Source organism: Rhagoletis zephyria, unplaced genomic scaffold, assembly GCF_001687245.7.
Source record: "Rhagoletis zephyria isolate East Lansing unplaced genomic scaffold, Rhagoletis_zephyria_1.1 Rzeph_scaffold_01517, whole genome shotgun sequence".
NCBI classification, from domain to species: Eukaryota; Metazoa; Arthropoda; class Insecta; order Diptera; family Tephritidae; genus Rhagoletis; species Rhagoletis zephyria.
The window spans coordinates 39,311-62,712 of record NW_016158601.1 but is presented as its reverse complement, the minus strand read 5'-3'; the positions used below and the strand labels follow the sequence as shown (position 1 = coordinate 62,712).

At 33.2% G+C, this 23,402-nt stretch overlaps 1 protein-coding gene across 3 annotated transcripts in view; it reads right to left on the bottom strand.

Annotated features, from left to right (window-relative positions):
- Window positions 1-23,402, bottom strand: part of LOC108364291 (CDK5 and ABL1 enzyme substrate 1) — a 54,958-nt gene that overhangs the window by 9,166 nt on the left and 22,390 nt on the right. For all 3 annotated transcript variants that reach the window (XM_017617908.1, XM_017617907.1, XM_017617906.1), the window contains exon 2: window positions 111-485. In XM_017617908.1, coding sequence (XP_017473397.1) covers window positions 111-485 — 375 coding nt within the window. The remainder of the gene's footprint in view (window positions 1-110; window positions 486-23,402) is intronic.

The following is a 23,402-nucleotide window of genomic DNA, read 5'->3' as shown; positions in this document are numbered from 1 at the left end:
ATAAAACCCAAGAAAACCATTCTTCTATAATAAGTTTTTTAAATTAAAATAATCTTTAACCTCAATTTCATTCCATCTTTCACACCTTTCATGACCCATTGCTTACTCACCTGCCGTTTTTACCCTTGTAGTAGGGCAGTGCCGAGAATATGAAAAATGGCACTTTGCGTGACATCAACACTACACGCTTATCCTTATATTGATGCTGTTTGTGCGCTTGTGTATTGAGGAAACGTAAATCCTTTGCATCGTTGATTTGTACACTCTTACTGATGCTGCCACGTCCGGTAAAGCTGCCCGGAAAACTACCAGGCGTTAAACTCTCTGTACTGCTATCGTCGGTAATGTGTGTGGAACCGTGTATTATGTTGCACGATCGCTTGCCACTACCACTGCCGACGCCTATGCGCATACCAGGTGCCGTATTGAGACGAGCACGACGTTCCGGAATGATATTGGCATCATTGGCACCATTACTGAAGGTTCTGGAAATTAAAAAAAGTACTTAATTAATAAATAGGATTTTGCAAAAAAGTTTAAAAATTTAATGAAGGCGAAAATTTAAACATTAAAAAATGTCATGAAATATTAAAAATATATATATATATATATGAAAATATATGATATGAAAAATTCAGTACTTTTTAAGTAGGCTTTTCATTTTGCTTGCATTATTTGTAGTCGCCAAAAATTGCAGTAACTAGTCAATTTTGCTCAGTTTTAGCACTAAAATATTTTCCTTATATTTTATAAGGTGAAGATTAGCTTTATCTTGCTAGCAACTTATCGAACTGATTAAAATGTAAACAGAGCGAAAAAGAGAAAAATTGTAGATAACAAACCCAGAAGAGTGCTATATGGTATAAATTGGTGGCTAAGTAAATCAGGGTGAACCACTTAACAGCAAACTTCACCAGAGCCTTTTAAAGCAAACATGTTTTTTTTGCATGAGATAGGCATCCAAAACATAAAAAAACATTTTTAACAGTTATCAAAATTCTTTAATTAAAAATGAACACATAAATTAGTATCTAAGTAATTCTAGAGAAATGCGACATTGCCCATATTTCATTCAAAAAGGGTTGCCATACAGAATTTTTTAACCTAAAAAAAAAATTTGTAAATTCGTATCAAATAAATTGTTAAACATCTCAGCAATATAAAAGGCCATAAAAATTAAAATATCAAAAAAGTAAGTGTTTATCAAAAACTATATTCTTGTATGGGCGCAGTTTTAAAATGAAGAAGGAATTGGATATTAAATATACAATTCAGTTACCGGGTTAAGCGCATGGAAACTTTCTCCTTCTTTTATAGAAGAGTTGCCATGTTTCTTCAATGTTTACAAACAAAATCCCGAATACCATTTCAAATGTAACAATAAAATTCGCATTGAAAACCAAGAATGGAAAATAGCCGTAAAATATCAAGTTTCAGTTTTAGATCATTGCTAAATCGTTATGTTTTGAATTTTATTTTTTTCATCAAGAATAATCGTTATACATATTTGTATATTTATTTCCTCGGTAAAATTTAATCGCTATTTTGTACTTTCCTTTGTTTTTGATCCTTTTTAACGGGACTGAGATTTTATGACCGATTTAAATATTATAAGATCTACAAAATGAAATCTGAAAATAACGCTTATAATATGGTCGAAAAATAAAAATAAAAGATAACGATAAAAAATTTATCGGAAAATAAGAAATAATAAAATAACGGTTAAATTTGATCGGAAAAATAGCAATCCAATTTCAACGGTTAAACTAAGTATGATTTTTATTATAAAGATCTTAAGCGTTAAGATCCCAGTTGAGAATTGCTAACGAATGCTTTTTTTTCCTAATGGTCAGCTTTTTTTTTTAACTGTGACGCCAGCCGCAAATAATCTTGAAAATAAAGCTGCATGATTTTAATCCATCTGATCACAATTTTTACAGAGGGATAGAGTTTCCTTTAACTCTTAACTACTACTTAGGCTCGGCAGGTCCCAGGTTCGATTCCAGGGTCCGCAGTTTATTCGATCGCCACATTAATCTCAATTCGGTTTACCCTTTGTACTCTGTATAAGTGGTCTTCAAAGCTTTCCACCCAAACAGCAAACCGTATGCAATAATTGGGAGAATTACCTTCTTGTACATCAATAACATAAGATCAGAGCCTAGAACCAACTTCTAAACATCTTTTTTAGGTTTGGGTTTCGAATAGTATCTGTTAGTTCGAGCCACATTTTTATAAAATAAAATAACACACAAATTTTTGTCTGAAAAACATTCCAAATACATATTAAAAAAAAAATCACCATGTACTAGGGCTGTGCGATTAATTGATTACTCAAAATTTTAATTAATCATAAAGTAAATAACTCAATTATTCGATTAATTGGAATCATATTTCAAGTAACTCGATTAATCATCGTTTTGAGTAATCAAAATCTTGATTACTCGAGTAATTGATTAACCGAATAATTGATTAACCAACTTGCTCGAGTAATCGAATAATCGCACAGCCCTACCATGTACAGTTCTTATAGAATACACTGGCGATCAAAAGTGAGTGCATGGTGATTTTTGTTAAATATTTGCAATGTTTTTCAAATTAAAATTCATCATATGGTTCATGCTTTAACAAAAACCACATAAGCCAAACTTTCAAACTATATAGAGAATTTACAAAAATTCAATAAATTTTCATCTAAATTTTGAACTTTTCCGCGTATGCAGGTACATCGGTTATGTAATTCTAGTAAAACAAGTGCAAGTTTAAGTCGCGTTGATTTTCAATGATTTTTTTGTTTGCTGACGGCTTTTGCGGCTTCTTTTTCAACTAAAAGAAAAACAGCGAACAAAAAAAAACACAATTATTTTACGAGTAATGCGGTCCAACTAGAAGCGTCTTAAGAACACACTGGGGGCGAATAAAGCAACAACGAGCAAGCGCAAGACAGAATTAAAGAAAAACGGATCTGTTTGGTCAAGAATTCGTGCCAGGCGAGCAAAGTTGCGCAACAGGCAGGCAGCTGCTTGTGAACGAACGTGCAAAGAAACACGGAACGATCCTGCTTTAGCTATGCATTTTTGTTTATTTAAGTACTTTGTACAAGAAAAACGACTTCCGTTCTATGTCAACATAAGCGACGGAGAAGAACTTTTAATCTTACGCAACAATCTGAGATGCAGCAGGCGCACAAAATTTAATAGCAACCAACTAAAGTACTACACTAATGCGTGTTTCTTTGAAATTGAAATTTTCGGAGTACAAATATTTTAAAAAATACCAACAAATATACAGTCGCTTGTGTATACATAAAGGCTTATGAATAATGCGCTGAAGTGGTGTAGTTAGTAAAAAATTGTTTTTTTTTTTCATTAGTTTGAGCAGCCACACACACGCTAGTAAATGATAAAAGGGCCTTGAGAATTTTATATTTATTTATAAATTTTTTGTTTGGTTTATGCAGTCCAACACAAGTCAATACTACGTACGAATGGGCAAGAAGAAGTAGTGAGAAAAAAACGATCTGAACTGCTAAGTGCTGGCTATGGCAGAGGACCTTCAGTATACATACATTATACATAAACATACTTATGTAGTTTGTATGTATGTGTATATGTACGAATTGACCTATGTGAGTATGTGCTTTACATACATTTATTTAACTTGAGATCGCATAGCTCCAAAAGGGAAGCAAAAACAATCAAATCACACTGGCAAAAACCACAGAGAAACAAATAAAAATTAAATAAATAAATAAATAAATAATAAAATAAATTGAAATAAAAAAGCATATGAAACAAAAAATAAAAGAAAAAATGAAATAATAAAAATTTAAATAAAGTAAAAACTAACACAAAAACAAAATAAAAAACAGCACAAATATAAAGTTAAAATAAAAAAATAAAAAATAACACTATAAAGTTAAAATATAAAATTACATAATTCAAAGGTATACAATTTAAAAAAATGTATATATAAAAAAGTGAATGAATAAAAAATATTTAAAAAATATAATAGGAACCCAACAAAAACTAAAATAAAACAATAAACAAATAAAATAAATTGAAAAATAAATTAATTAAAAATAATTAAAAAAATAAGTGAAGAATAATAAAAAAGCAAACATTAAATAGTCAAAATACTATAAAAAATTAAATACGTTAAAAAATAACATTTTAATAAGAAACCATAAAACAATAAAATAAAACGTAGTAAGACAAAAATTTAAAATTAAATTAAACAAAAATTTAACAAAATAAATAAAAAGTTTAAACAAAAAATTAAGTAAGTGAATAAAAAAGTTAAAATAAAATCATAACAGTTCAAAAAAATAAATAGTTAAAAAATGGGTACGACCTTGTGACTAATTGGTTAGAGGTGCGTACGACCACTCCATAAGACCTGAATATGATCCCTGGTCCGAGCAACATCGTAATTACAAAAAGTTTTTTCTAATTGTGGGTCCCTCCATTTATTTTCTTTCAGATAAAATTCTAAAGTGCATATTCATAACACTCAAAATAAAAACACAAAAAGTAAGAGAAAAACAATAAAACTGAACTTTAAGAAATAAAACAAAACCAAAATTCAAACAGTTAATGAGAGTAAGATATTCATTTAATAAAGATATTAAATTTAAACGTCATAAAACAAAATACAAAATTAGATAAAGTAATATCAAATAAAGTAGAATAAAAAAATTAGTAAATGACTTAAAAAAAATATAATACATTTCACCAAAAATGAATAAAAAAATTAAATTGAATATTTTAAAAGGAAAAATAAAAGTCTTTAGTAGCTACATTTTTATAAGTAAAAATAAAATTGCGTAATAAAAAGTTTAAATGTATATATATTGAAACGGTGAAAAAATTAAATAGTTATCGAAAGAGATAGAAAATAAAATACATGTGAATAAAAAATAATATACAAATAAAAAAAAAATACATATTTGAGTATTATTAAAAAAAATCTTTTCTGGTCTAAAATTTACAAGAATTTTTCGTACAGATTACTTACATACGTATGTGATTTGTGTGTACATACGTAAATTCAAGCGATGTATAAAATTCAAAACCCTACCAAAAAAGAAATCTGAAAAAATTCTTGCAGTGTACAAATTTTGAAATATCAAAAATGATGTTGCTCATCGATCACTAACAACTACAAATTGTTATTGTTCACGGCACCAAAAATTACTTTATGTGCAATTAAAATTGTCACTTTTATGCTAATGACATGAATTTGAAAAACTAATTACAAAAAACACCCCTTCCAAATCGATCGATTTTCGAACAGGCGCGCAGCAATCAATAGAAAGAAGTAAAAGTCACAACAAAATCAATGGCAAACAAACTCAACTACACACATACATAGTATAAAGGGCCTAACTATTTATGAAGTAGCAGCAGCGATCGATCGATCGAACGATTGATCAAGCGAGCGAGCGAACGATCGTATGCGCCAACTCTAAGCAATAGCACTGACGACCTCACACGCACCCTCAACACCGGCACTATCAGTAACTGTATAATGCATAGCCCCAAAGCCCCAAACTGGCAACGATCGCGTCGTCCGCCGTTGAGTGATCGTGGCGTATGGTGAATTTGGCAGGCGTTGATCGTGCAGCCGCATGCCAGGCGCTCACAAACGCTAGCTAGCTGCGAGCATGCGATTACTCGCCATAGCTATTTATGGCTCTTAGTTTCGTTTGGTGCGGATATGAAATTTTCATACTGAATCGATGCAATAGCCCTTTGCTCACTATCGGCTGTGTGGTTTTATTTTAGGTTCATATATGTACATATGTATGCACCCGAAACATATGAGTAAACTATTTGTAATGTTTTTGTTGTTTATTTTTTTATATTTTCATGTGTGTTTCACTTTCGAACATTTACCCGTATCGACAGTGCATGGCTGCAAGTGAGAACCTCATTTGGTTCGTAGTTGTTGGACGTTTTATTGTTTCCTATATGGTTGGTTTGTTATATGGTGTGGAAATGCATNCCCTTTGCTCACTATCGGCTGTGTGGTTTTATTTTAGGTTCATATATGTACATATGTATGCACCCGAAACATATGAGTAAACTATTTGTAATGTTTTTGTTGTTTATTTTTTTATATTTTCATGTGTGTTTCACTTTCGAACATTTACCCGTATCGACAGTGCATGGCTGCTAGTGAGAACCTCATTTGGTTCGTAGTTGTTGGACGTTTTATTGTTTCCTATATGGTTGGTTTGTTATATGGTGTGGAAATGCATTTAATTTTTAAATTCGAGAAAAAATACATACGTATATATATATATATATGTATATTGCATTACGACAGTGGCGGCACAGTTGAAATGTACAGTGTTGGCGATATCTATAGCACCCCCATTTCAAACTTTTATCTCAGAAGTGTAAATTTTTTTTTGAGTAAGCAGTTTATAGCCCATTCAATTATAGTCTAATAATGTGGAAGTTTGTCGGCCGCTGTGGTGTAGTGGTAAGCAGTGCGCGCTTCCACTCCGCAACACCTGGGTTCAAGCCCTGGTCAAAGCAACATCGCAAAAAATATAGAAAAAATTAAAAAAAATTTTCTTAACAGCGGTCGTCCCTCGGCAGGCAATGGCAAACCTCCGAGTGTATTTCTGCCATGAAAAACAGCTTCTCATTAAAATACAATCGCCGTTCGGAGTCGGCGTAAAAACTGTAGGTCCCTCCGTTTTGTGTGACAACATCAAGGCGCACGCCACAAGTCCGAATAGAAGCTCGGCCAAACACTAACATATGTGTAAGCGCCAATCTATTATTATTATTATTATTATTATTATTAATGGGGAAGTTTCAAGTGGCTAAAAATTACCGTTGATTTTTTAGATTTTTTTTGTCCAATTTGCTTCCATATAACGAACAAACACAATTGATTTTTATAAGGAAGAAACCCGCAACACCTTCGGCGAAAAATTTTGTAAAAAATCAACGGTAATTTTTAGCCACTAGAACATGAGTGGCAAACAATATCACTTTGAAATGGAGGTGCTATTGTATTGGCCAATACTGTATATTCCAAAAAGACCGATCGCTTATATACTGTTAATTTCAATAGCAATTGAAAAGGGAATCAGAACAACTTAGCAACCGGGTTCACAGACCTGTAAAACTACGATTGGAGATATTGCATAAAATGATCGCGTATTGATTGACCCTAGATTCGAATGGATTCTGTTGAATACCGTCACTTTGCTAGGTATACATATTCATGTATATTCGATTAAAAAGGTGAAGACCCCAAGTAAAACTTATGAACGAAATCAACGAGAAAACTGTATCGTATGCCGAAGGTTATCCCCCAAAAAAAACCTTTTCGAACATACTTGATCTCAAAGAAAGGCAAATATTTCGAAGTATAAATATTTTTGGTAGCAATCGAAAAAGTGTGCTGATAGGCCAGCTGAAGTTGTTAGGATCTGTATGCGAATAATTATTTCTGATGTCCAATATGCGTACGTTAATGAAATACATATGTACATTTCACTAAAACGACCTATTCAAAAGTATCAAGGTTGTGTGCTGTTAAACCCCTTACCGCTTCAGATGAAATATATGAGACCTATCCAGCTAAACAAGAGATCCCGAGTAATTACGTCGACATAACTGTAGAAGTGAACACTGATATAATAGATTTATCTATCATTACAATGATATTCAACAATTTTTATTGAGCTTGAGGCCATTTTTTAACGAAAAACTATTGTGGAAAAGCAACAATAATTTTGAAAAAATGGTAGAAGTGAATATTTCGGAAATCTCCGATTCCGGATTGATGCAGAATAATGATGGAATAATGGAAATTTGCGACAAAAGGCAAAGGATATTTTTCTCTTCAAACCTAGTTAGGTTGCGCTCAACCTTCGGCGTTGTTATATGCAAAGGATTGATCTATCCACAGAGACGGAATAACGGTTTTGTCTTGAGGACAACGAATGGTCAGAAACACATGGTGAGGGACTGTCCGGCATGCGCTAGACAAAGTCTAAGGCGATTTAATTCATCTACAGTTGATCCCTTAGCTACAAGGAACCCGTTTATTACACTTTTTGCATGCAGTAGGGTGATCATAGTATCTTGAGCTTTCAAGATTAGGAACTTTATCAACGGGTAACACAAGTTCTTTTAGTAACTCTTAGTGTTGCTTGTTCTGCTTCATTCTACGTTTCCAAGTTTGCAACTATCTAAATACAATACGAAAAATATTATCTTACAGAAACATACAACTCATGGCATATTCGTGCCTAACACTCATTTTTTTCTGCCACCACTGTATGGCCCTTTAAGATCATAAAACGAAATTGAAAACGAAAATAACAACCCGAAGGCCAACATAAAAACGCAATACCCGCTGCAGATGTAGAAATCCACCGATACGTCCGAGTAAATTAAATGAGCAAGTCTAACAGCATAGACAGACGGCAGCGTTGATCCGCATCAACTTGTTAATTGGGAATTATCTCGGGGAATTAACTGCAGTTGATGCGGATTGAGGTCCTAGAGTTAAGTCTCAAACTGAATGCGGATCAGGAGCATTTTCGATGACAACACTGATCAAAATGCAAAGAACGTAGTATAGAGCTAAAAAAAATTAAAAAGCATTTTGCTGGGCATGGGATGTGAACCAACGATCTGCAGTCTGTCAGTGTTAAATTTTGATCAGATCAATTGCGCCGTTAATCCGGATTAGGTTGCCATCTGTATATGCTATGAAAGCTTAAACAGACGGCAGCGTTAACTCGGACTTAATCCGGATCAACTGCAGTTGATTCCCGGGTTGATCCGGATCAACGCTGCCATCTGTCTATGCTATAAGACTCTGCTCTGTCCATCAACCGTTTCGCCCAGCCCCTTGGTCTTTTTTCACATAAAAACCACATCAGAAAAGAATAAGAAAACAAATGGAGAAAACCACTACAGCAAATGACGTTATCAGTAACAAGAAAAGTTGTGTTTTTAATTACAATGCGAACCGAATCGAATAGTGTATGTAGTGGCGTGGAATGGAGTGAGGGTTATGAGGCGAAGTGAAGTGGCTTGGTGTACGCACGTATGTACATGACGGTGGTCCTTAAATGTAGGAAGCAAATTTTTACATCAGATTTCAGAAGCCTCAACCTCTAGTCGAAGATATCACATATACATTTTTACCTTGATTGGAGTCGGTTAAGGCGTGTCGCAGAGCGGGGTCAAAGTACAGAGTACCCTATGAAGACGTCTTAACCGACTCCAATCGATACCAAAATGTATATGTGATATATTTGACTTTAGAAGTATCGATTTTGGGTATTAAGTGAAAGAAATACTTTTAATTTTTTTAAGTTTCCTAGAAGCATCAGACATTTGTCCCCTTTGCGACACGTCCTAACCGACTCCAATCGGGACCAAAATGAATATGTGATATCTTTGACTATGGTAATGTATTTTTGGGTATTAGATGAACAAAAAATTGTTTTAAATTTTTTGAGTCTCCATAGAGGAATCCGAACTTTGCCCCCCGTGCGACACGCCTTAACGGTCTTAAATCGAGACCAAAATTTATATGTGATATCTGTGACCGTGGTATTACCGATTGAGGGCGTGAGACTGAAAAAATCATTCATTTGATTTTTTAAGGACCACCCTAATACACTTATTAGGTTTGGCATAGAGTAGCCGAAAAATGGTTTGCTGGCAATGAAAACTGTGCGGCGACAAGAAATACTATGAAATGTAATGAAACGAAAGACGAAACAAAAACCTAAAAACACACACGCTGCAGCACAAAAGTCTGAGCGCCCATCAAATCACCCTGAGTTAATTGGTCTAGGTCGAGGCTAAATTTAATGCATCTAAAAGCGAAACTAAACTTATCGACATGCGGTGGGTTATTAAACGCATGGCTGATGGGTTGGATGGAGCAATGTGTGTTTAGACGAAGACTAGTTGGAGCAGCAGCTGTGTACATAGATCTGTGATTGCAAGTGATAAATAAATGAATGAATGACTGAATGGATAGCTGGTTTGGCTGGATAAGAGGAGTGTGGATAATGGCGAGAAAAATAAATGAAGGAAGGCAGGCAGTGAGCAGGGAGGCAAGGCGGAAACAGAAAGAAAAGCTGCAAGCCAAGCGAATATAATTAGTACTCTTCAGTCTTGGGGCAGGCAAAGCAGTAAACGTTTAAGGGAACTAATAGGAATTGCCGTGTATGTGTGAGTCGAATGAAAAAATCCAAATAGAAAAAAAAAATAAACTACCAACAACCAACTGAAGTTTGGACTTTGCCAAGTGGAAGCAAACAAACTCGGCTAATTGGACGGCTCGGCTGAACGGACGCATAGAGGGACTGACGAGTTTAGTTGATTTGACTGCTGTGTGCTTTCCACGCTCCCAACTGCTGGGTGAAGTGTGTTGATGAGTCATTGGCGTGTGAGGCGTAGCAATTAAAAGTTACCGTTGCTTGCAGCATTTTGGGGGTACCTCGTACACACATACACACATACACACACACATAAACACACATAGACGCCACAAAAGTCGTGCGTAGAAATGAGAAAAGGCAGCCAACTAAAAGGAAGATGCTTTGCGCCTGTGAGAAAAGAAGCAGCAAAGGCAATTAATGGCGGTCGAGCGTTGCTTGCGCGTGTATGCGTATGTACATTGTATATCATTACAATATATTTTGGGGGGCCCGCCAATGTACACGCTTACAAACGCATATATTTTGGCGTCCCACCCGACTCGCCGCCAGCCTGCTTGGCTGCAAGCAGCCCAGTCTTTTTGGACATTTAACAATTAATTAAGACTGGGTGTCAAGTGTCAACATCATTGCCGCCGCCACAACACATGCACATGCACTCACATTGCCGGTGCGGTAGCGGTCGGCCAATAGATTGAGGTAACAATTATAACCCGTTAATTAGTTGGAGTAAAAGAACAGGCGCACAGCAATGTGGCGCAAGTGCCAGCAGCGCGGCGCAACGACTCGACTCAACTCGACTTTTCGTGCGTTTATGATATTCGGAAGAAAGTGTGCGTGAATGCCGGCGTATGTGTGGGTGTGCTTATGGAAAATGTTAGCGTGGAAATTCTCACAAGCGGAAATGCGAGCGTACAAATGAATGAACAAATATCCAGTACTTACATAGTTCACTCGCTAGCGAATCAGGCGAGAAATGAGAAAATGCAATGTAGGGTGTGCGGTTGTAGAAGTGAGGGAGTCTACTCACAGTAGGTTCCTATAGCTTTGCTGCCGCAATGTGCGTGTCGGAACGCAATCCACTATTTTTTTGTTTTGTTTTGTATGTAAGGTGCGTAAATGCATTGCGGTTTAGGTGAATCGACGAAATTAAAAAAAAAAAAACCTACACTGCCGGCAAAAGGTGTTGACACAGCAAATTTTTCACAATTATGCAAAATTTTTTTTCTAATATTTTTCTGCTAGATTTTATAAAAATATGGGTCATTATACAACAAAAAAACATAAAAATATAATTCCTAGACTTTGTGCAAAACTCACGAAAATTCAGCAAATTTTAAACTTTTTAATCAGATTTTTTGCAGCCCATTAAATTCTGGTAAAAAACTGCGAATTCGGAGTTAGTCAAAAGTCGCATTGATTTTTGAAAGTTTTTTATTGAAGGTATTTTGTATTTTTTCAATATAAAGTACTAGCTTTTCCCGCGGGTTTCCCCCCACGTATTTATACAAATATATCGTTAAAAATGTTTTATTGAGACGAAAACGAACAGCAAAGCAAAAAAAAAATAATAATAATAACCGGAAGATGTCAGATCTTTCATAATTTTTTTTAAGTATTTAAACTAAATTTAAAAGTCATGTGAATTTATCTCAGTGATCGATTTCGGGGCCCGCGGTCGAAACGTGCGCCCCTTCAAAACATATTTTGCAAAAACTTACTCCACTCATAAGGAAACCGTGCACGTTTTTAGTAATCTTATATTTTCTATTTTTAAAATGTGCCTTATGTTCATTGATATAATTTGATTAAGAATAAAATATTTTTATCAAAATTTAGAAATTTTTTAATTAAGACTTTTTTTATTTTAGAAGGATAGAAAAAATAAATTTTTTGGAAAAACATTTTACCGTAAAAACATAATTTAGGAAAAAATATGTTTACCCAAAAAAAAAAACAAAAATTACCAGATATTAGAGCCAAATATTTTGTGAAGAAAAAAATATTTTTGCAGTAAAAGTTCATTATTTTCGAAAAAATTATTTTTGGTAATAAAAATTTCGAAAATAAACTAACTTCTTAGTGTAATAGGGTACCAAGCATTTTTTTAGCCATTTTTGGGGAAAAATTAATTTAAGATGTTTAGGAAAAAAGTAATTTATGTAGGTTAAAGAAATTTTTTAACAAAACAATGTATACCAGCATTATAAAACCATTCACCCGTATGTATGAAAAAACATTATTTTTGACCAAAAAATTATTTGGGAAAATCATTTTTGGAAAGTACTACATAAAAAGAAAAGCACAGAAAAAAAATTTGAGTTTTATGCAATTTTTTTTTGTACAAAAGTTAGAAAATAATTGTTTTCAGTTAAAATTAATGAAAATTTTTAGGAGAAAATTATTTTCTTCATTGATATTTTATATAAGACTTTGTTTACTTAAACATCGATTAATCACATTTTTAAATTGAAATCATGAATTGCTAATTATAAGCTTATGGTCGAGATGCGCGGAATCGGGATTGAATATTTAGTCCCGTGCCCATCTCTAGTACGGATCACGTAGTCTACGATGGCTATTTCTGCGCTTAAAGTGAAAAAACTAGAATCTAAATGTATCGAGTAAAATAAGGCTATTTTGAGAAATAAAGCCTATTTGACGAAAATTATGAATAAAAATTATCGAAAATCTTTTTGTAACATTCAACATAAATACTGGCCTTATGACATGGGTGTCGAGTTAGTAGGCATCTGAGCAACCGTAGAAAAGAGCAACGAAGCGACTTACGATTTGCACACTTTTTTGCGGCTCCCCATATTAATGTAGTCCACCCTAACCAGGGTAATAGTAAGGACCAAGACCGCCTGATCCTTAGAGTCCCGTGACTGCTGACGATCCACAATGCTTGAATTTATCTGACAAATTGAAACACAGCTGCCGTCAGCACAAAGGAGTTAATCAGTGATAGGTTATTTTACACAGACTAATTAAAAACACACTTGAACAATGAGTATCTTTCTACTTAAGTGGAAATGATTGACGTCTATGCAGTGCAAAAAACTGGCGCACGTGCCGAATGTCACAAATTAATCGGAACAAAGCTAAGTACTGCAGTGTCTATACAAAAAAAAATATATGTTTAATTAAACACACAGCAAAGTACAGCACATCATTTTGTCAGAACACAAACAGGTACGCAGAGAAATAAAATAAAGCAGCGGATTAAAATGTTGCAAACAAAAAACAAAGTCCATGCAAATAAAAAAGAGAATATGTAAAAAAAAAAATGGTTTTTGCACCTACAAGTGTTTGTTTACTTCTGCGACTATTAATATTATATGTAGTAGGTGCTGATAAGAGCAAACCCAGTAAGAAGGAAAAAAGAAAAAATATACACAAATATATGTGACAAAGGAAATAAAAAACTGGCAATACAATCTAAGTATTGCTAACAAGTTATTCAACCAAAACCACATAGAACTGTGTCTCCATAATTAATATAAGTATTTTGCGAAAGTGGTGAATAATTTAATTTTAACGCCAATGGGCAGAGTAAGCATGACGCGCAAATGTGCGCACTGTGCACGTCAACGCGCTTGAGCAATGGATCATATCAGTGTACAACTGATATTACACCGTGCGATATCAGTGTACAACTGATATTACACCGTGCGACAAAAACCAAAAATTCAAAAATTTTTAAAACACACGAAGAAAGCAATATATTAAAAAAGATAGGAGCCAAATATAGTATAACCGCGTTTTTAGTTTTTATCTCTGACGTCAGGATTTTTTTAAAAGGACTTTGAAATTTCTAAGATATGATTGAATAAAAGATTTGTTGCATTGTAGAGTAACAATATGAGGAACAATAAAAGGAAACATTCTGTAGAATTGAAAAAAAAAATTTTTTTTGGGCAACCAAGACGCATAAGTGTTTTAAAAAATTGGCATCGTTGTAAAGGATTCCAGAAAACTTATACTTTCTTAAACCCACAAATTTCTATTTATATACACAAACAAAAAATAAAAAATAAAGGATATTCAACGATGAAGTTTTAAAAGGACATTTTGAATGCTTATTCGTCCTGGTGCACCAAAAAATTAAGTTTTTTTCTATCCTACAGAATTTTTTGCTTTCAATTGATACCCATATTGTTATTCGACAATAAACCGAATCTTTTAACTAATTTTTTTATTCAATCATATTCTAGAAATTTCAAAGTCCTTTTAAAAAAATCCTAACGTCAGATAGAAAAATTAAAAACGCAGTTTTACTATATTTGGCTCCCAGTTTTGTGAATATATTAATTGTTTTCGTGTGTAAAATTTACTGTCGCACGGTGTTATTGCCAATTGAAACAATGAGTGGCTACACCACAGCTAAAGGCCACCCTAATCACTTTGCCATTATGACATCGTCACCACTAATAAATCTACATATAAACACAAAAAAAAAACGCTAAGCGCGCTGATTACAGCTGTTCGCAAATGAAACACATGTACGCTGATTGCAAAGCATTATTATCACTACCACGATCAGTCGAGTACCGCGAAATGGTTTGTTTATGAAAAAATATTGCAAAAAAATTAACACTTCTAATCAGTTGTTACCAATGTAAATTAGCCGAAACTGGTTTGCAAAAAAAACTGACGCAATCAAAAAAGGCGCGAAAATTGCAGACATTTCACAAGCAGATTGACAACTCAAAAAGAGATAAATAAATTTACATGTTCTCTCGAGTTAAAAGACATAACAATAAAATAAAACAAATTGATTAACATATCGCTATCTAAGGTGAGAAGGTGCCAACTCCACTTTTTTTCAAAAATTAGTTTTTGATGCAGAATGACATAATGAGAAAGTACATAAATTTCTTCTATAAAAGTTGAATAGATTCACAGTGTAACAATGTATGTATGTATCTCCGAAGACGCCTTCCAGAAAGATACATACTGATAGAATAAAAAAATATGTATGTAAATGTAAGGTTAATCAGTAAACACAAACACACTGGTCAGTGACCTCTGAAACATTGTTCAAAATCATTCACATACCTTCCACTAGTCACGTAAGTGCGAATACTGTTTTACAGTTACAACGCGTAACACCGGATGATGTAAACAATACTAAAAAAAAAAACAAGTTGTAGAACAACAATGCACAAAAAATCAGGTCAATTTTGCATGCACGCTTTCTAGGTTTGTTCGTAAACAAATAAGAAGACCAAAACAAAATGTGTAAAATGAAAGCTAAGCCTTTGATCTGAAATAATTTAGATGAAGTACAATGTCTACATAATTTAAGTTTTAAAAATTATTTTGAAACTCGAGAAGAAAATGAAAACGATGGTAAGAACATTGGAATGGCTTTTACAAAACTCCTTTAAATTTTTTAAAAGCAGAGTTTCGTGCCGAATTTTCAAATAAAATTTAACATTCTCCGGTCAAACGATTTAAACGCAGTTTATTTGACTGATAAGTTAGACCGGAGACTAACCGAGTGGCTTTTAATTGAAGTGGTCATTCAATTATTTACAATTACGCTACTGGCAGAAACATTCTTTTATTTCTCCTCTCTAGAAAAGCAGATTCACAAATAAGCTTTTCTTTATACGGCAAGTGAGACCAGTATGGGCATGGGTAAAACTGCGCTGCGCGGCGCAATTGCGTTAACACCGCAGTCGGAGTTGCCAACACCAATATATGAAAACCGCTAGCGCCATTAACACCAAGAAACACATGAGACACACACACAATTCGCTTTAATTCTTGGAAATATTACATGTATTTTGATTTTGCTTTTGAAAGGTGAGAACGCCAGAGAAACTTATCTTTGCAAATTTAAAGCTTTTACTCAAGAATGATAAGAATATCGTGTCATTTACTACAACATTTTTAGCAATTAAATTCGGTTTGCAGTACGAGCATTTTTCAGCGCTGAAAATTAAAGAAATAGAGACGACACTACTGACGCCGTGTTCAAATCAGTATACTGCGCTATTGAGCTAAGTTAGTGCGCTGACACCACGGATGGCGCCGGAGTTATTGAGCTAGCGACACAAAAACTGCGCTATTTCGCACGGCTAGACCAGTCAAATCTTAATCAATTTTGGATAGAGGAATAGAATCTGAAGTAATTGGAACTTTATGATACTTTTTGAAGTTAGAAATACAAAAATGTGGGGCAACTGTTAAATTCTGACTTGAAATTTGGATTCAGCGACCTAAAATCTCTGCGGCTAAAGTAGTTTCGTTGCCACATGAACAAAAACTCTTATTTTTTTTTGGATTATATAATTCTAGACTTTTACTACAAAAAATTCNGCAAGGAGTACTTATTGAATGAAATGCGGCAAATACAATTGCGCTGGACTCTAATACATACTCAGCTAGTAAAAAGTGTATTTGTTGCTGTTATAATGTTTGGAAGTGATTTTTGAAGAAAATTCCCCGCTAGAAAAAAATTAGCTAGTGAAAACTGAGATCGAAAGTGTTAAAAAGATATCTGTTCATATGTTTATTTCTTTAAGAAAATTTACAGCAACGGCAAAGTACTTTTTTAAGCGACAAAGTAAATAACAAATTCAAAGTCTGTAATTTTTCTTACAGGTCATGTTAGGTTATACTGTATGCCATGAAAGATTGTTCGCATTTAAGTTTTGAATTGGAAGTGCTAAATGAATATTAATAATGTCATCACGTGTTTAAATACAGCTGTATCATATTTGTGAATATTTTTAAATAGGTGCCGTACCTGTTGGTGGTAAATACTAAAGTGTAAAGCATATTTACATATGCTAAGAGTATACATATGTTTGCACGATTATTCATCGTTTATTTAACTATTTGTTTGTGTTTTTTTTTTCTTTTGTTTACATTTACTTTTTATAGCTCGTATTGTAAAAAAATGTTTTACTGTTTCGAATAGTAAAATTGTGGAACGTGACTGGAAAAAAGCACAAGTACCGTAAGACAAGTGAGTTGAGCACAAAATAGTAAATGGGATTTGTTATATACAACATACATTAGTAAGTATTATTATTTAAAATTCTGTTCATTTATTTTATTTTTTTTGCAGGCTTATGGAAATCAGAAGGAAAATAATTAAGGATAGCAATGGAATTTTAAAGTTGTAGCTTCGGCATTATTTCTCAGTAGAATCGAGGTGAGCAAGTAAAATGAATGTCACAGAGAATGAGCTCGGGTACAGCAGTTTATATTTGAAAAAATAATAATAATAGAAGAAATAAAAAGAAAAAAATTAAAAAAAATAATAATAATCAGCTGACGTGAAAGGCAAAGGCTCAGGCAAGCTGGTTGCTCTTCAATGAAAAAAAAGTAAAATCTTGAATTTTTACTTGTGATTGACACTTTCAAAAGTTGGCTTCTAAATCTAGTGGCTTATTATTTTTCGTTTCTGTTGCTTGAAAAAATAAATATACGAGCACATTTTCTTGAGAGCTGTAAGCTGCTTATGGTGAAATAACAAAAAAAACAGGTGAAATAATAAATCAGCTTTCCCGGTTTATTTCCTTTTTTTTGACATTCGGCTATCTTATGGAAATTTTTTCAAGCAAATTTTCAATTATTTTTGCTCGTGTAGTACACCTGGTATAATTTCACCATGCAAGCTGATTTAAGAAATTTTGACAGAAGAAAATTTTGTTTCCATTTCTTGTGCGTCATTTCATATAAATTTTTCGTTTTTCTTGAGAGCTGGAAACAGCCTTGAATAAGCAAAAAGCTTGCTAGAGGGCTTGTGATATCAAAAATGTAGAGCAATATAAGCGAGCTACTATAAACATTAACGCGAATTGGAGCGCTACAAGNTTATTTAAAATTCTGTTCATTTATTTTATTTTTTTTGCAGGCTTATGGAAATCAGAAGGAAAATAATTAAGGATAGCAATGGAATTTTAAAGTTGTAGCTTCGGCATTATTTCTCAGTAGAATCGAGGTGAGCAAGTAAAATGAATGTCACAGAGAATGAGCTCGGGTACAGCAGTTTATATTTGAAAAAATAATAATAATAGAAGAAATAAAAAGAAAAAAATTAAAAAAAATAATAATAATCAGCTGACGTGAAAGGCAAAGGCTCAGGCAAGCTGGTTGCTCTTCAATGAAAAAAAAGTAAAATCTTGAATTTTTACTTGTGATTGACACTTTCAAAAGTTGGCTTCTAAATCTAGTGGCTTATTATTTTTCGTTTCTGTTGCTTGAAAAAATAAATATACGAGCACATTTTCTTGAGAGCTGTAAGCTGCTTATGGTGAAATAACAAAAAAAACAGGTGAAATAATAAATCAGCTTTCCCGGTTTATTTCCTTTTTTTTGACATTCGGCTATCTTATGGAAATTTTTTCAAGCAAATTTTCAATTATTTTTGCTCGTGTAGTACACCTGGTATAATTTCACCATGCAAGCTGATTTAAGAAATTTTGACAGAAGAAAATTTTGTTTCCATTTCTTGTGCGTCATTTCATATAAATTTTTCGTTTTTCTTGAGAGCTGGAAACAGCCTTGAATAAGCAAAAAGCTTGCTAGAGGGCTTGTGATATCAAAAATGTAGAGCAATATAAGCGAGCTACTATAAACATTAACGCGAATTGGAGCGCTACAAGGTCAAAAACTTCAGGCGCATTATTATTTGTATCATTTTCATAATCTTTTTTTTTTGTTGTGTAGCAGCAAATAAAAAAATACAAAGATATCTCAGTAAATGTATAAGCGTAAGGCGAAATTTGAAGGTAGAAGCATAGATATAAAAGTAAAAAAAGAGAAAAAATTATCTAAATACCAGATAAGACATAAACTGGAACAAAATGTAGTCAACAAGTAGCTGTAGCAAAAATGCCGTCATAAAAAAAAAAACAAAAAACAAAAAGAAAATTTCCGAATAACAAAATTTCATATCAAAACTGCTATTTAACGCAGAGCATTACTAGCCGCTGGGTACATGAAACGCACAATAGTTAACAAAGAAGTCAACAAAGTTGAAAATAATCTTACACTTTGTCTAGCGTTTAATGGCACACCTTTCTGAAATCATGCCGGTTGCTTTTTTTTTTGTTTGCAGTATTAATTCCGCTTATCTTTATTCACATTTTTCGTAAACAAATATAAATGTGAAAACAAAATTCGAAATTTTGTTTGACTGGTTGCTTCATTCAGGTAGACATATGTTGCAAGATCATTGTGGATGTTAGGTACATATTTGGCAGGGAACAAAATTAGCATAAAAACAAAGTACTTAAAAAAAAAAGAGTTAAAAAGGAACAAAAGAAAGTTTGACGCATGATTGAAATAGAAAAATTTACGTTACAACTTTAGCCTGTCCTGATAGGAACTAACGTATTTAAATGTTCTACGATGGGTCTCCAAGGATGTTTGAAACCGATTAATGAGCAAAATCACAAATTGCAAATTTTAACCTATTGTATTGTATTGTGTGAAATTGGTACAAAAAACAAATGACTGTTAGAACAAGTGTTGAAGGTTAGGTTGGAATGGCTAGAGAGTACCTCCCCTCACATAAGATAATGATGTCGCGATGTGATACCACATTGAGTTGCCTATTTTTTCCAGTCTTGAAAAGCTCACTCGGATACAAGCGACGTTCGAGAATCTCCGCCAGCCCTTGAAATAGTGATTTACCAAAGGTGAGTAGTCATCTTCTATTTAAAGTCGGCCAGTGACATAAAAGGCTTTGAATGGTTTCATCCTGCGCCTCGACCTTCAAGTTTGCAGCCATTTGTTATCACAACTTTAAATTTCTTATCGAAAATGACTAAGGGTATGAAATAATCGATGCTGATAGGTATCGAAATATTCGCTGATGTGGCTATGATAGCCGAACGGCCTGAGGATCCATCGATCCGTGAGCCGGCTTCCTTAAGTTATACTGCTGCAATAACGATCAGCCGCCGACCAAGTGAAGGTAGAATGTGACCGTGAAAAATTTACACACCCAATGGTTTGTGGGTTTATCTTTCAAAGGTGAAATGTTTCTTAAACAACCTAAGCAAGTTTATAACTTCTTCATAAATTTGGTTTTTTTTTATACAGTACAATTTGTAAGCCACTAAAAAAACAAATATTGCATATGCAAGTTTTTTCCCGATATTAAAATTAATTTCGCAGAAGTCTTTATAACGTGAATGAGTCAAAAATACATACATATATACATAAACAAATTAAACAAAGTAAGTGGGACAGCCAAGAACTAAAAAAAAAAAACAACTAAATAAAAGAGTGAGGATCAGAAAATAAATAAAAAGTAAAAAAATGAGCTAGTAAACTGAATCCGAGAGTTGCCTATTACAAAACGCGCTTAAAACCTGACTTAAACCGAATTTCTGAGAATCCGCTACGCTCACGCAATTTTTGCGGGGAAAAACCCTTTCCACTTTTGTGAATAGGAACAAAAATCAGCCAATGGATTTGTGCTTCGTATAGCAGATGGATAAGCCGACAAAAAGAAAATGGAAAATGTTAAATGGTTTGCGGGAAAGACATACAACTGTTGCGTTCCTTTCGTGGCGTATTTACACATACAATTGCATGCAGCTTTGCTCAAAAGGCTATGTACAACTTTTTCCTTTGCAAAAAAATTGGAACAGAACGAAATTGCAACGCGCATTTTATATTACGAAACCGTTTTCGTTGTTATGATCTAATGCGAGCGTAAGTCTTAAAGGTGCTGTGACCAATCGCACTAAAAATAAACACTAAGCTGGCATACAATGGGTGTAAGTACAGTGTACACTTTTACTACGCTTTTCAAAGCATATTTATACGAATATTCAACAATTTAATGTCCCATTTATGACTTCGCATAAAATGCTCGATATGGGAAACATTGTAAATTTATTTATAATATTATTGCCTTGACGATCGTTGTTCAGAGTTAAGTGCGGGCGGCTGTAAATCAAAGTCTAATCGCAGCTTAAAAACAAGGAACATGTTTGACAATGGGAAATAAATTTAATTAAATAATGAGCGCAGGCGTATGCTCTTTAAAATGTTACTAATACGCAGATTATTGGTTTTATAAACATGCATACATGTAAGAAAGCGTGATGCGGATGAGGAAATAAAAAACATATGTATATTTACTTCCAGCTTATCAATCAATTGCAAAATTACACATCTAGATACTATATACACCCACCAGAATAAGTCTCCCAACAGTGTTTTTTTTTATATTTGCAATGTTTTTCACAATAAATGTTTTCGTAAATTTGTATATACAAATATAGTTAATTCTGCGTCAAATGGCAAATAAATTCATGTTTCAAAGTTTTTACAATATGTGGGAAAATTCGCCAAATTTTCATAAAAAACTTTCAGCTTTTAAACCAAATTTTGAGTAAGCAGTTTTGTAGTTCATTCAATTTCAGTACAATAAAGTGCAAGTTTTAAGTGACTATAAGCTACTGTGGATTTTTGAGAATTTTACGGGACTTTTTTTTATATGAAAGAAGGTACGCATTACCCTCAGCGAAACAAAAACAAAAATCAACGTTCATTTTTAGCGACTTGAAACTTGCTCATTATTATACTAAAATTTAATGGGCTACAAAACTGTATACTAAAAATTTCTAAGAAATCGAATTGAAAAATTTTAAATGATGAAAATGTATGGCATTTTCCCCCAGACTTCTGTATGAAATTAAAAAACAAGCGATTCTTGTGGTTCTGGCTGTTGAATGAACTATATTTTTATAAAAAATAAGAGAAACTTGGTACCTAGGGAAAATAAGAATAGATAAAATCTTCAAAACATCAGGGTATGCATATTTTTGACGCTGACTGTATGCACATTCATCGTTACTTAAGTACTAAGTTATCGAAGCGTTTACTTTAACAATCTGTTTAAGTATTACGTACTCAACACGTCAACTTAGCCAGAAGTAAAAATATTTGGTTTTTTTATTTTCCTTTTCCGCTGATTGTCACTTTGTAAGGAAGCCACACCAAAAAATTTCTGAACAAAAATATATTGTAATGGCCAATATATGTATTAGGTTACGTTACGTCAATTAAGTCTAGGCTAACTGAGCCTTTAAACTGTACAAAAATAAACTAAACAAATTATTATAAATTATAGACTTTAAGTATATCTTTATTTATTTTTAAAATTTTATTTTTTTTTATGTAATTTTTTAAATTTTTCAACATTAGATATTTATTTTTTTATATTTTTTTTAATATTTCATTTAAAATTTTTTGGTTGCACGAAAGAAAAGTATGCTAATAATTATTTTAAAATTAAATTAAAAAAACACCATGAGATTTTTCTCTTTCTTTTTTAGACGCCGTAACGGTTATGATCTTTAAAGTAAAAATCATAATTTAACCGTTATTGGCGGCCGCTGTCATGTCGTTGTAAGCAGTGCCTGGGTTCAAGCCCTGGCAAAGTGGGAGGGAATGTGATTATATACATATGCATTGGAGAAAATATTTATTTTGAAATAATTTTTGACAAAAAATTCAGTGTTGAAAATTTTCGTTTGAAAATATTTTTGGCTGAAAAAAAAAGAAAATATCTCTGAAAATAAATGTCTGGAAACATTTTTGAAAGAGCCGTTAAAAAATTTGATTGAAGGATATTTTTTTCTGAAAAATTCCGAGATTAAAAAAAAAATTATGCAACACTATGAGGAATATTTTTGGGAAGAATAAACATACATATCGTCGTTTAAAGTACAAAACCGCATCAAGATAATGCAAAACCTCGTATGTGAGGTTGCATAAATTATTTTCTAGAGAGTAAAAACATTCATATTTCAAAATGGTTCTCTTTTTCATAAAGCAATCGCATTTCTGGCCAGTATATTTCAGGACGAATGGATAAAGTTTAAGCCAAGAGCAAATCCAATTTTTGGCAGCCAATGTCAGTTACGCGGTTTTGAAGATTGACGATACGAGGTTTTGTACTTTAAACGACGATATGTATCTACATACATACATATGTAAATTTGAAACAGTGTAGGGAACAAAATTAGAGAAAATAAGTTATGAAAAATACTTTCCTGCCTGGGTTCAAGCCCTGGTCAAAGCAACATCACAAAGCAAAAAGTATAGAAGAAAGGTCGGCAATGGTAAACCTCTGAGTGTATTTCCGCCATGGAAAACAGCTTCTCAAAAAATACAATCGCCGTTCGGAGTCGGCGTAAACGGT